This window comes from Oncorhynchus mykiss, chromosome 2 (assembly GCF_057628025.1).
Source record: "Oncorhynchus mykiss isolate SJ-2025 chromosome 2, ASM5762802v1, whole genome shotgun sequence".
Classification (NCBI taxonomy): Eukaryota; Metazoa; Chordata; class Actinopteri; order Salmoniformes; family Salmonidae; genus Oncorhynchus; species Oncorhynchus mykiss.
Genome location: NC_143023.1, coordinates 27675519 through 27691257, shown reverse-complemented (window position 1 = coordinate 27691257; position 15739 = coordinate 27675519). Strand labels below are relative to the sequence as shown.

At 39.8% G+C, this 15739-nt stretch overlaps 1 protein-coding gene across 2 annotated transcripts in view; it reads right to left on the bottom strand.

The window, feature by feature from the left end:
• Positions 1 to 14951, bottom strand: part of LOC110485836 (triple functional domain protein) — a 149624-nt gene extending 134673 nt beyond the window's left edge. For both annotated transcript variants that reach the window (XR_016485648.1, XM_021557045.3), the window contains exon 1: positions 14677 to 14951. Coding sequence is in view for 1 of the 2 variants with exons in the window: in XM_021557045.3 (XP_021412720.3) it covers positions 14677 to 14746 (70 nt within the window). In the remaining variant the exon portion in view is untranslated. The remainder of the gene's footprint in view (positions 1 to 14676) is intronic.
• Between the last annotated feature and the right edge of the window lie 788 nt (positions 14952 to 15739).

Here is a 15739-nt window from a genome sequence, read left to right as displayed (position 1 = left end):
CTCCTCCCCGCTGATCCTCAACACTGGGGCCCCACAAGGGTGCGTTCTGAGCCCTCTCCTGTACTCCCTGTTCACCCACGACTGCGTGGCCACGCACGCCTCCAACTCAATCATCAAGTTTGCGGACGACACAACAGTGGTAGGCTTGATTACCAACAACGACGAGACGGCCTACAGGGAGGAGGTGAGGGCCCTCGGAGTGTGGTGTCAGGAAAATAACCTCACACTCAACGTCAACAAAACTAAGGAGATGATTGTGGACTTCAGGAAACAGCAGAGGGAACACCCCCCTATCCACATCGATGGAACAGTAGTGGAGAGGGTAGCAAGTTTTAAGTTCCTCGGCATACACATCACAGACAAACTGAATTGGTCCACTCACACAGACAGCATTGTGAAGAAGGCGCAGCAGCGCCTCTTCAACCTCAGGAGGCTGAAGAAATTTGGCTTGTCACCAAAAGCACTCACAAACTTCTACAGATGCACAATCGAGAGCATCCTGGCGGGCTGTATCACCGCCTGGTACGGCAACTGCTCCGCCCTCAACCGTAAGGCTCTCCAGAGGGTGGTGAGGTCTGCACAACGCATCACCGGGGTCAAACTACCTGCCCTCCAGGACACCTACACCACCCGATGTCACAGGAAGGCCATAAAGATCATCAAGGACATCAACCACCCGAGCCACTGCCTGTTCACCCCGCTATCATCCAGAAGGCGAGGTCAGTACAGGTGCATCAAAGCTGGGACCGAGAGACTGAAAAAAAGCTTCTATCTCAAGGCCATCAGACTGTTAAACAGCCACCACTAACATTGAGTGGCTGCTGCCAACACACTGACACTGACTCAACTCCAGCCACTTTAATAATGGGAATTGATGGGAAATGATGTAAATATATCACTAGCCACTTTAAACAATGCTACCTTATATAATGTTACTTACCCTACATTATTCATCTCATATGCATACGTATATACTGTACTCTATATCATCGACTGTATCCTTATGTAATACATGTATCACTAGCCACTTTAAACTATGCCACTTTGTTTACATACTCATCTCATTTGTACATACTGTACTCGATACCATCTACTGTATCTTGCCTATGCTGCCCTGTACCATCACTCATTCATATATCCTTATGTACATATTCTTTATCCCCTTACACTGTGTACAAGACAGTAGTTTTGGAATTGTTAGTTAGATTACTTGTTGGTTATTACTGCATTGTCGGAACTAGAAGCACAAGCATTTCGCTACACTCGCATTAACATCTGCTAACCATGTGTATGTGACAAATAAAATTTGATTTGATTTGATTTGATTTCCTTGTATGAGCTGAAAGTTTAGAGGGACGGCCAGGTCTTGGCAGATTTACTGATACTCCTTCCATTTCAATATTATCGCTTGCACAGTGCTCCTTGGGATGTTTAAAGCTTGGGAAATATTTTTGTATCCAAATCTGGCTTTAAACTTCTTCACAACAGTATCTCGGACCTGCCTGGTGTGTTCCTTGTTCTTCATGATGCTCTCTGCACTTTTAACGAACCTCTGAGACTATCACAGTGCAGGTGCATTTATACGGAGACTTGATTACACACAGATGGATTGTATTTATCATCATTAGTCATTTAGGTCAACATTGGATCATTCAGAGATCCTCACTGAACTTCTGGAGAGAGTTTGCTGCACTGAAAGTAAAGGGGCTGAATAATTTTGCACGCCCAATTTTTCAGTTTTTGATTTGTTAAAAAAGTTTGAAATATCCAATAAATGTCGTTCCACTTCATGATTGTGTCCCACTTGTTGTTGATTCTTCACAAAAAAATACAGTTTTATATCTTTATGTTTGAAGCCTGAAATGTGGCAAAAGGTCGCAAAGTTCAAGGGGGCCGAATACTTTCGCAAGGCACTGTATATGGCACAGCTGTCAATTGTTTGGCCCTTAAATGAAATTGGTATATCTTTTTATTTATCACAATTATTTTTAAACCATTTATGGTCTTAAATGCAGGGCCGACAGACAAGTTTCTTACTTTTCTCCCCCTTCTACTTGCTTCTTCCATTTTTGTGTTAATGCTGCAATTAGTTGGTTGTAATTTTGGGTAGAGCAGACATTTCCATATGTCTGTGTTAGCTGCATGTGTGACATAACTCCACCAGTCCTATTTATGATACCATTTACAAAAATTATACCCTTGTCAAACATTTTATCAATTTTTTTTTTTTTTTTTTTTTAATAAATGTGTATATTTGAGTTTAACCACAATGTTTGTTGTATTATTTGTTCTGTTATTATTTGTATTCTTTGTTTCAGGTGGATTGAACTGAAATTGCAACCAACTTTCTAAGGCTTATTAAAAAAATACAGATATTTTGGAGATTATTTCATTTTCAAATAACCAAAAGTGAACAGTTGTAATCTGAATAAAGGGAAAAGGCAGGTAAATAGACAGGTATTTTCCTTTCCATGGTAGCAAGATATTATCTATTTTGCTAAATTTCTATAAAAATGCATTGGAGTGAGATCATTTCTTTCTTTCGGGATTTGTATATCGAGTAAGTCCACATCTCCGTCAGACCATTGTATTGGTAAACTACACGGTAATGTAAAAGTTACATTTTTTGGTGATCCAATACATAATATAGTAAGTACACTTATCTTAATTTGGTTTTAATCCAGGGAGGTTAGCAAAAGTATCTAGATCCTCTATGAAAATGTGGAGGGATTCTAATTGTAGTTTCAAAAGCAAACATGAAACATCAGTTTACAATGGCATCTTTGTTTTTAAGCCACGGATTTCTAAACACTTAATATTATTGTTTGATCTAATTTTAACAGCTAACATTTCGATGGCACTAATAGATATGTCGATAGTGGACAACCTTGTTTTACTCCTCTTGACAGTTTAAAACTTTCTGAGATGTAGCCATTATTTTACTATTTTACACCTAGGGTTACTATACATAACTTTAACCCATTGTCACGCCCTGACCTTAGAGAGCTGTTTTATTGCTCTATTTGGTTAGGTCAGGGTGTGATGTGGGGTGGGCATTCTATATTTTGTTTTTCTATGATTTTGTATTTCTATGTTTTGGCCGGGTATGGTTCTCAATCAGGGACAGCTGTCTATCGTTGTCTCTGATTGGGAACCATACTTAGACAGCCCTTTTTCCCACCTGTTTTGTGGGAAGTAAACTTTGTTTGTGGCACATAGCCCTTAAGCTTCACGGTTGTTTTGTACTGTTTTTGTCGGCATCATCCTAAATAAAAGGAATATGTACGCTCACCACGCTGCGCTTTGGTCTAGTTCTTTCGACGGCCGTGACACCCAATTTATAAGAGATTCTCAAAAATTGAAATATTCTAGGCATTTATATATAAACTTCATTCGTACTTTATCAAAAGCCTTTTAAAAAATTGCTATGAAAACCAGGTCTGGTTTCCCCGATATTTCATAGTATTCTATTGTTTCCAGTGCTTGTCTTATATTATCTTCAATGTATCGTCCGTGTAGAAAATGTGTATGATTAGGCTGAATAATATCTGACAATACCTTTTTAATTCTATGTCCCAAGCAATTAGCTAGAATATTTGCATCACAACACTGAAGTGTAAGATTATTATTATTATATACCACTTAGATCCTGTTTCAGTAATGAAATCAGACCTTCTTGTTGCGTGTCCGATAATCTACTGTTTACATAGGAGTGGTTAAAACATGCTAATAATGCTCCTCTGAGTATATCAAAAAATGTTTTGTATACTTCCACTGGTATGCCATCCAGCCCTGGAGTTTTCCCAGCCTTAAAGTTTTTAATTGTATCAATAAATTCATCCTCTGTAATTTGGCTTTCACACGAGTCTTTCTGTACAAATGTTCATTTTACATTATTAATAGGAACAAATCCATACAATTAGCTATAGTTAGTGGAGATGGAGGAGACTGAAACGAAAACATATTCTTAAAGTACTTTACTTCCTCTTTCAAAATATATTTCGGTGAATCATGCGTGACTCCACTTGTAACAAGTTTCAATAAAAAAAAATTGTACCACTTCAATGTTGAAGATTGAAAAATAATTTGGTGCATTTTTTCCCCATATTCCATCCAGTTTGCTTTAAAAAAAAATATTTTTTACATTGGATCTTTCTTGAATAAGTTCTTCCATTTCTTTTTGTTTTTCCTCTATCTTATTCTGTGCATCTGTTACAGTTTTTATTGCTATCTAACTGTACTGTTAGTCCTTCAATTTCCTTTGTTAATATATACTCTTTTGATCTAGATTGCTTTTGTTTTATAGATGAGTACTGAATTGCATGTTCTCTAAGGGCACATTTAAAAGTGTCCCATACAATAAGGGGATCTGCTCTACCAATGTTACATCGGAAAAAGTAAGTTATAAATTCTTCTGACCTAGTTACAGTGGCTTGCGACAGTATTCACCCAACCCTTGGCATTTTACCTATTTTGTTGCCTTACAACCTGGAATTAAAATTTATTTTTGGGGGGTTTTTGTATTATTTGATTTACACAACATGCCTACCACTTTGAAGATGAAAAATATTTTTTATTGTGAAACAAACAAGAAATAAGACCAACAAATGAGAACTTGAGCATGCATAACTATTCACCCCCCCCCCCCCCCCCCAAAGTCAGTACTTTGTAGAGCCACCTTTTGCAGCAATTACAGCTGCAAGTCTCTTGGGGTATGTCTCTATAAGCTTGGCACATCTAGCCACTGGGATTTTTGCCCATTCTTCAAGTCAAAACTGCTCCTGCTCCTTCAAATTGGATGGGTTCCGCTGGTGTACAGCAATCTTTAAGTCATACCACAAATTCTCAATTGGATTGAAGTCTGGGCTTCGACTAGGCCATTCCAAGACATTTAAATGTTTCCTCTTAAACCACTCGAGTGTTGCTTTAGCAGTATGCTTAGGGTCATTGTCCTGCTGGAAGGTGAACCTCCAACCCAGTCTCAAATCTCTGGAAGACTGAAACAGGTTTCCCTCAAGAACTTCCCTGTATATAGCACCATCCATCATTCCTTCAATTCTGACCAGTTTCCCAGTCCCTGCTGATGAAAACATCCCCACAGCATGATGCTGCCACCACCATGCTTCACTGTGGGGATGTTATTCTCTGTGTGTTGAGAGGTGTTGGGTTTGCGCCAAACATAGCATTTTCCTTGATGGCCAAAAAGCTCAATTTTAGTCTCATCTGACCAGAGTACCTTCTTCCATTGGTTCGGGGAGTCTCCCACGTGCCTTTTGGCAAACACCAATTGTGTTTGCTTGTTTTTTTTCTTTAAGCATTCAATTTTTCCTGGCCACTCTTCTGTAAAGCCCAGCTCTGTGGAGTGTACGGCTTAAAGTGTTCCTATGGACAGATACTCCAATCTCCGCTGTGGAGCTTTGCAGCTTTTTCGGGGTTATCTTTGATGCCTCTCTGATTAATTCTCACCTTGCCTGGTCCGTGGGTTTTGGTGGGCGGCCCTCTCTTGGCAGGTTTGTTGTGGTGCCATATTCTTTCAATTTTTTAATAATGGATTTAATGGTGCTCTGTGGGATGTTCAAAGTTTCTGATATTTTTTTATAACACAACCCTAATCTGTATTTCTCCACAACTTTGTCCCTGTTCCTGACCTTGGTCTTCATAGTGCCGCTTGCTTGGTGGTGCCCCTTACTTAGTGGTGGTGCAGACTCTGGGGCCTTTCAGAACAGGTGTGTGTATATATACTGAGATCATGTGACACTTAGATTGCACACAGGTGGGCGTTATTTAACTAATTATGTGACTTTTGAAGGTAGTTGGGTGCACCAGATCTTATTTAGGGGCTTCATAGCAAAGGGATGTGAATACATATGAACACATCACTTCACCTATTTTGACTATTTTGTGTATGTCCATTACAAGAAATCCAAATAAAAATCAATTTAAATGACAGGTTGTAATGCAACAAAATAGGAAAAATCCCAAGGGGGGTGAATACTTTTGCAAGGCACTGTATAAACAAGTTATCGTCCAGTAGGCTTTGATTAAATTTCCAATATCCTCGCCCACGTGGAAATTGTGTAAGAGTAATATATATATAGCAATTATGTGATGATCCGACCGGATTCTGTCCCCTATCAACACCTTTTAAACTTTTGATGCCATAGAGGATGACATAAGAAAGTAATTAATTACGACTTGCTTGATTAAGTCTCCGCCATATATATCTCACTAGGTCAGGGTATTTAAGCCTCCATATATCCACTAATTCCAATATATCCATGACATTCATGATTTTCTTAAGTGCCTGAGGGTGATAGTTTGTACTGTGATTTCCTTTCCGGTCCATAGAGGTATTTAAGACCGTATTAAAATCTCCCACCATAATAATAGAGTCTAGTGTTGCTTGTAGAGTTGATAAATTCTTATATATATTTTCAAAGAAGCTTGGCTCATCATTACTTGGACCGTATAGGTTAATAAGCCATTTCTGTTTATTGTCCAATAACATATTTAAAATAATCCTTCTACCTTGATGATCTGTTAGGACAATTTGCACATTTGGATCAAAATTACTGTTAATTAATTTCATCACCCCTTTTGAATTTCTTTGCCCATGGGAGAAATATATTTCCCCCCCCCCCCAGTCCTTTTCCCACAAAACTTCATATAAAATTGTTGAATGGGTTTCCTGGAAACAATAGATATTATATTCCTTCTCTTTTAGCCAGGTAAATACTGATCGTCTTTTCTTATTATCTGCAAAGCCATTACAATTATAACTGGCTATACATATTTCCCCACATAATGAGACACAAGTTTCAATTCTATTTATCAAAATATATGTTTGTAAACGTACTATTAAAAAGAAACATGATGATTGAGTGTGATTGAGTCACCCACAGAAGAGAAGCAGATCAACCGCCAAATGCATTTCCATACCCCTCACCTCGATTTGTATTATATATAGCCATTATACAGTGGGGAGAACAAGTATTTGATACACTGCCGATTTTGCAGGTTTTCCTACTTAGAAAGCATGTAGAGGTCTGTAATTTTTATCATAGGTACACTTCATCTGTGAGAGACGGAATCTAAAACAATTAATTTGCATTTTATTGCATGACATAAGTATTTGATCACCTACCAACCAGTAAGAATTCCGGCTCTCACAGACCTGTTAGTTTTTCTTTAAGAAGCCCTCCTGTTCTCCACTCATTACCTGTATTAACTGCACCTGTTTGAACTCGTTACCTGTATAAAAGACACCTGTCCACACACTCAATCAAACAGACTCCAACCTCTCCACAATGACCAAGACCAGAGCACTGTGTAAAGTGAGCACTGTGTAAAAATTGTAGACCTGCACAAGGCTGGGATGGGCTACAGTACAATAGGCAAGCAGCTTGGTAAGAAGTCAACAACTGTTGGCGCAATTATTAGAAAATGGAAGTTCAAGATGACAGTCAATCACCCTCGGTCTGGGGCTCCATGCAAGATCTCACCTCGTAGGGCATCAATGATCATGAGGAAGGTGAGGGATCAGCCCAGAACTACACGGCAGGACCTGGTCAATGACCTGAAGAGAGCTGGGACCACAGTTTCAAAGAAAACCATTAGTAACACATTACGCCGTCATGGATTAAAATCCTGCAGCGCACGCAAGGTCCCCCTGCTCAAGCCAGCGCATGTCCAGGCCCGTCTGAAGTTTGCCAATGACCATCTGGATGATCCAGAGGAGGAAAGGGAGAAAGTCATGTGGTCTGATGAGACAAAATAGAGATTTTTGGTCTAAACTCCACTCGCCGTGTTTGGAGGAAGAAGAAGGATGAGTACAACCCCAATAACACCATCCGAACCGTGAAGCATGGAGGTGGAAACATCATTCTTTGGGGATGCTTTTCTGCAAAGGGGACAGGATGACTGCACCGTATTGAGGGGAGGATGGATGGGGCCGTGTATCGCAAGATCTTGCCCAACAACCACCTTCCCTCAGTAAGAGCATTGAAGATGGGTCGTGGCTGGGTCTTCCAGCATGACAACGACCCGAAACACACAGCCAGGGCAACTAAGGAGTGAGAAGCATCTCAAGGTCCTGGAGTGGCCTAGCCAGTCTCCAGACCTGAAACCAATAGAAAATCTTTGGAGGGAGTTGAAAGTCCGTATTACCCAGCGACAGCCCCGAAACCTGAAGGATCTGGAGAAGGTCTGTATGGAGGAGTGGGCCAAAATCCCTGCTGCAATGTGTGCAAACCTGGTCAAGAACTACAGGAAACGTATGATCTCTGTAATTGCAAACAAAGGTTTCTGTACCAAATATTAAGTTCTGCTTTTCTGATGTATCAAATACTTATGTCCTGCAATAAAATGCAAATGAATTACTTAAAAATCATACAATGTGATTTTCTAGATTTTTGTTTTAGATTCTCTCTCACAGTTGAAGTGTACCTATGATAAAAAAAATACAGACCTCTACATGCTTTGTAAGTAGGAAAACCTGCAAAATCGGCAGTGTATCAAATACTTGTTCTCCCCACTGTATATATATACTTTAAAAATCCTGTTTATCTTATTTTCCATAATTAGCTATTCATATTTGTAGTAATGTAGGCAATTTATGCAATTGATTTTACCTCTCACCAGTCTCGCCATTACGAAAATTACATTAAGGCAAGCAATTATTATATTAGCAAACAATTATTGTGAATCATCCTATATTGTCCCTAACATCTTTTACTCCCTCGCAACAGTTGTGGGATACACACACACACACACACACACACACACTCATACACACTCAACCCCTTTCCCCAACAACAACCATAGACTCAGATTCTCAACAGTTGCACCATCCCAGAGCCCAACTCAAGAAAGGTCTTGATTTATGAATGCATATACAGTTACAGCTGTGTGAGAAACCCTGTAAAACTGAGCAAAAAAAATGGTCAGAAATGGAGAGATTTTATGAACTATTGTCACATCCTAGATGATGGAGGTCAGATATACCCCCTTCTCCTGACACACCCACAACATGGTCCCCTGTAGTGACCACATTCCCAAGCATCTCCGTGCAGTCAGACGTTTGATTTTGTGCCACCAGTAGACATTTTATTACATAACACTTAGGTTTCCACTTCGATAAGCATGATCACACCGGGTGATAACGCTGGATCACAGGCAGTACAACAATTTGGCTCACATCACTGGCCATTACAGGCCAGTCTAATTAGGCCTAGTCATAATCTCATTTTTCATTCCTAAACGGACAAAGACATTTAGAATTTTCAATGTCCAACAGTTGATGGTAAATAGATGATAACTGTGACCTTTCTATGGCATAATATCACCACTAGAAAGCAAGTAATGTTTAAATGGAATGGGGACATAAGAAATTAGTAAAGGGGCTGTCATGACGTTGGCCTGGGGAGAAGGTTTATGACAGTCATAAATACCTCTTCCCCCCTTTTTCCTCTCTCTACCCTACTGAGGTTACATTTGCAAAACCCTTGGTTAACACCCTCTGGGAACATCAGTGGGTGGGGGGAAATGAACTATATTCTGGTAATCCGAACAATTGAACATCTGCGGTGGTACTTAATGAATATGATGTCAGTTCAGTTGTCATCTGAGACATTCTCATCAATGATCAGATGACATAAACTCTAGAGTGGAAAGTCTACACATCAGAGTTATCGGATTCACATGGAATTGTTGTTCAATTTAAATGTTTGAATATTAAATTATTTGTGATGGGATGAAATGTGATTTTAGCTTCTAAAATGTGAGATGTGGGTTTTCATAAGTTCAATCACTGCTCAATCAGTGGCCCGCCCTGTGAAGGGACATGGGCTATACAACTTTTCAAACAAGTCCTCCTCTCCCTTCCTATATACACCCTTGACGACAATAGAACATCCTGTTCTGGGGATGTAGGACGACAGTCCTATGTCAGAATGGTTCAGATAATAATTACAGAACGAAGCCAACATCAGCGTGCGCTTTGGTTGCAAATGGTATGAAATTTGAACTCTTATTCACTACAGAAGTGATACCTCCTAGCCGTTGAGTTAGCAACCACAGCTGCAAACGCAAGTTAGGAAGGAACAGACAGAGTATCCCGACTACCACACAATGACGTTACTACAACGTATCCAAATTGGCAACACGGCCTTCCATCTACCACCAACCTACCGAAACGCAGCTCAGAGTAAATATTTGTTGCATTTTCCTTTTCCAAATGGGCGGTAATTTAGAATACATAAGATACTGTATTTACGATAGCACAGCTTCCCCCTGTGTCCCCCAGTCTTCCCGCTCCTTCACTAAACCTAGCCCCTTTTCTTTTGTGTAACAAGCTGTCATATCTGTTCCGCCCGCTAGGGACGTTTTTCTTTATGATGTAATTTGTAATCAAGTTATGATTAATTGTGTGTATGTGTAATTCTGTGTGATTAGTTAGGTATTTAGTAAATAAATAATTAAACCCAATTTTGTATTGCTGATTCAACTTGTTAGCCAGGGTTCGTGCAGATAAAATAATTTACAACTTTCAGTTGAGACTGAATTGAGGTGGCGATTGATATTGACTGCTATTGATGTAAAATATTACTAGGACTTTACGAGTTTATTTGGAAGATAACAGCTCTATAAATATTATTTGGTGGTGCCCGACTCTCTAGTTAATTACATTTACTTGATTAGCTCAATCAGGCGATATTAATTACAGAGAAATGATTTTATAGAATAGCATGTCATATCGCTTAATCCGGCATAGCCAAAGACACGACAGGGCTTTTCTAAAGATCCAATCAAATGAAAGTAATTGGTAAACCTCAGCCTGTTCTGAGCTGGATAGTGGAACAATCATGTACACAGAAAATATCCTGATTTATACCGTTGCCAATGTGACGGCCGTCCTCTCACAAGAACAACCCCACTGTGTAATATGGTAAATGGTCAAAGCAAGGCAGCTATGTGGTGGAAAATGGCGCATGACTACGGTATTTGATACAGGACAGAAATAGAAGGTACTTTGACATAGTAAACACTATATCTTTGTTGGAACCATAGGTTTCATTATACCACTGGTGTTATGATGGATGACTAGTATATTATTACCTTGTAAATCAGAACTCAGTGGTGCCTGATTGAGCTACAGCGTACTCATTTGTAAGCATGGCATGATGCTGTGTCATAAAAGTTAGTCACACCTCATACATTTTTCGTCTTGTTCCTAAAAAGCAAGAAAAATAAGCATAATTCAATTACACAATTCATTCAGTCTGCAATCCTTAAAAAGCCACTGAAAATGGCCTCCTGATTTGGGTCATTGAAAGCTAATGGGCAATGCCACTGTACACTATGAATAGCCAGCGAGCAGCTCTGCATTACAACAGCTTACTGTACAGTGAGGGACAGGATGATCCCTGTAAGAGTCAACTCACATCAAACAGGCCAAGACAACCTTATGCCTTCCCAAAGCTCTGTATACTACACTCAGTGCCAATGTAATAACTTGGTAAATAGCTAATACATAGTGTTAATATACACTGAGTGTATAAAACATTAGGAACACATTCCTAAAATTGAGTTGCACCCCTCCCCTTTGCCCTCAGAACAGACTAAATTTGTCGGGGCATGGACTCTACAAGGTGTTGAAAGCGTTTTATCTACACTGATTGAAGTGGATATAACAAGTGACATCAATAAGGGATTATAGCCTACACCTGGATTCATCTGGTCAGTCTATGTCAGTCTATGAGCAGGTGTTCCTAATATTTTGTACACTCAGTGTAGAGTGAATATAAGCATACAGTGCAATAGTTTTGAATTCCATGGGACATAGACCTAAAGCTTTGTGTGAGCTGACATCATAGACATGCATGCTACTGAGCTGCTGTAATGAGCCTCATCGTCAAGTGGACTAAAAGTTATGACAATCTCACTGATTAGCTCACAAGAGGATGACTCAGTATAAAATGTTTGTGGGAATGACATAATAACGTCCATCTGTCTAACTCATCACAAAATAAGGACAAGGAATAATAGACGACTATGACTAGCACAACATCTCCATGACTACCACAACAACTCCAAACAGAAATATGTCTCCATAAACTGAAAAGAATACTGTTTTGATAGTTGACTTCCCTAAATCATTGAGCTATTACTTATGTGATGCATATCGTCTTCCAATACAGACTGTCTAGTATTTCATCGCGTTAGATACTCTTCAAAGGGTGAAAACTAAAATTAGCCCAGTCTCTTCTTAAATGACATATAACAACTTCAGCCAGGCCGTTTAGTACAGCCATACGAGTCAAAAAAGGCACGCTATTCATACCCTGGTCAAAACTAGTGCACTATATAGGGAATAGGGTGCCATTTGGGACACATCCAAAGTCCTACTCAAGACTAACTAGGGCATCATAGTGGGTGCACCCAGAGCTCCCCAAACCAAAGAAATCTGTTTCAGTTCAACAAGAAAGAGCAACTTTGTGCCAAGAGTTCAACGCTCTACAAGGCAGCAGCAATTAGGAAGCCTGCTGGAGAGGTTACAGAAAGTGGGGTGGCCTTTTCTGTCCGTTTCCCTGTGGCTTCAGGATGAATAGTGTTGTAGGATACTGACAGGCCAAACAACATATCCATGGTTGCATCCCAAATGGCACTCTATTATAGTGAACATATTCCCTATTCCCTAAATAGTACCTCAAAGGCATAGGGCTCTGGTCAAAAGTAGTGGACTACATGGAATAGCTTTTGGGACTCAGCCAACATATTCCTTGCTCCTATCTATCGTATGCTTGGACACAGTTATTGGTCATGTTTGCTCTGTGTTTCACTGGCCTCTCTCTTACACCATCATAACTAGCTTTCACAGGTTTAGCACCTACACAATATGTGTGAAATTTGAAAGTCTAAATGCATCACCATGCAAAACACTTACTAGCTTCAACACTGCACCAAATACAACCTAATTCCCCGATACAGCAAGCCAAGCTTAGTCCTTACAGTTAACAATAATAGTGGGCTACACAAACCTCAAAGCATCTAGACAGAGACCATTTACAGGCAAATGTTGTTCATGCACATCATTCAGGTTCATGTTGCTATTGTTAACTCCCAGGACATGGTCTATAACAGCTACAGCAGAAAACACTGGCCACATACCAACAGTAGACTGCAACAATATAATACAATCCATTATAGCATTCCAAGCTGTCTTAAAGAGACACAGAGAGGAAATATTTGTGGTAACTATGGGAGAAAGGAACATAGGCAGATGTATATATTTCTACCTTGTTAGATATGACCATCAGCCTATAGTTCGAGGTCCCTTGACTCCATTAATGTTGGGACATTCCTTCGCCAAACCCAATTCCTAACATTGTCTTTAGACAGCTCTTTCTTAACTTCCTTTACCTCCATACTCCAGTGACCTAAAAACTCAAGTCAATGCTATGCAACATGCATTCACTAAAGAATAGAATAGATTATATAAATCATTAGGCTATATCACTCGTCTTTCCAATAGACTCAGTCCCTTCTTCACTTCAGCTTGACCCTGTCTGTCCCACTCAAACTTCTGTCTGTGTGTCATCCATGGGGATGGTGGGAAACAGATTTCTTGACCAAGATGCACCAGACCAGATGCTACAGAAACAGCTGAGCGCAAACGAACAGCTGCTCTGACTGTGGATCATCTGAGGTGGTCTCATCATGGTCCAAGGACGTTCCCAAGGCACCTATATGCACTTTTTTTTACTTTCCAAAATGTTCATTCCTTTAGAATTACATTCTTACCCCAATTAATGTGGGGGGAAATGATGGCAGTGTGTGGTGTGGACCACTTCTGGGATTGAATAGGTTTGGCCTACTAGGCTAAAAAAAAAAAAAATACATTGTTAGGTCATTAAATTGACTAGAGAGAAAAAAAATATTAGAATGTATACCAGCGATAAACTCAATGGTATTAGATATAAATAACCCTAATAACACAATAATCTGAATATTTTGTAAGGATACATTTTCTAGGGATTTGTTTATTGCCCTGATGGACTAATGGGTGTCTAAATAAACTAAACAGCAATAGAAAAACGTGATAGTCTATTCTTGGTTAGTCCATAACACATTGTATGAGAGTAAACAGGAAGATGTTTCCGTAGGCTACGTAGGCCTGGCCTAAAACTCAGTTATGTTCCAGATAGGTTGTGCAGCCTCTTCACCTGGGCGGCATCATAGACTACAGTTTGTTTACATGATAGGCTATCACAATCAATAGGATGTGGTTCTGACTAACAAGCAGCTCAATGCCAAAGGTTCATTGGCCACGACGCAGGGTACAGAAAAATTGAAATATGTTTTCTACACACATCTCGGGATAGGGAAACATTTATTACATTTCATTTCTAGATTATAAACCACCCAAGAAACATATGTTTTTTTACATTGAAGTGTGCGTAATTTACTATAATCTGAGGTTCACTCTGTTTTCATATTGGAATAAAAGCAGAGAGGATGACAGGGAGCCTGGTTAGGAGGATAATAATCGTATCTCTCTAACGCATCCACCCAACAATGGCTGAATTTGTTGATCAGTTTAGCATCTATACGGGAACAATGTAGATGGCATTATCAATACAGTGGGCTACCGGAGGTTCTCGCCCCTCTTTCACTTACCGGACTTGAAAAACGCCGCTATGTCGGCCGCATCTTTAGCAGCCTCATCTATTCCCTCTCCAGAGCTCATGGCTGGAATACCGATATGGAAAAATAATCTCCAAATAATTGACTTCCTCTAGATTTTCCGAGAAAATTGAAATGGAACACCATTGATATTATATTCTACTGTAACACGCACGCAATCTTTTCTCTCTTCAATAGGCAAGAGACCTCCATCTTGGCGAGAATGAAAATTCTTATTACCGATCGGCGGCGCTCCAGAGCCTGAGCACAGAGGCAGAGGGGGAAGTCCGTTGATAAAGGGGAGGTCTTGTATGGGGTCTCTGGCCCTGCTGGAATATCCCTGAAATTGAGGCATTGTGCGCCACAAATGGGATGAAAGGGGATCCAAATCATAAAGGCTACTTGGTGTAGCCTGGGTGCCAGTCTGTTTCTGCTCTCTTGCCAACTCCTTACGGATTTGTCATTGACAATGGAATTGGCAAAAGCACAAACAGATCTGGGACCAGGCTACACTTGGCCACCAGACATGATATAATATAGACATATACCTTTCATAGGCTATGGTAGCCAACAGGAAAACATAGCTATGAGATAGGCTAGGAATAACATGTTTTTATCACAAAAACACTTCCTACACTGGGAATAATCAAGACATTTCGACTGTTTAGCCTACCTGATGATGACTGGCCTGGTGTTATTTTCCATTAAAGATTGTATATAACTACCTACAATAATGATTGATAGACGTCTGCTATAAAATATCTAGATGGTTCATTCTGCGATCAAACACTGCCTCCCACTGGTTTAAAAAAGTATAAGGTACCTTTTATACATGCATTGTGTCCTCTTCATACTGTTGGCATACAGATTGGTTTATGTCGTGATGCACAAATTCTGCAGTTTAGAAAGCCGCTAGTAAAAATCAAGTAAATAAGATTATTATAGTGTCCATTTGGAAATGCATTGTCTCCGCTCCTCTCATGGCCTACATTACAAAGTGTCATCGAGGCATCTTGAAAATATCTATAACGTCTCAATTCATGGCCCCCTACTCATA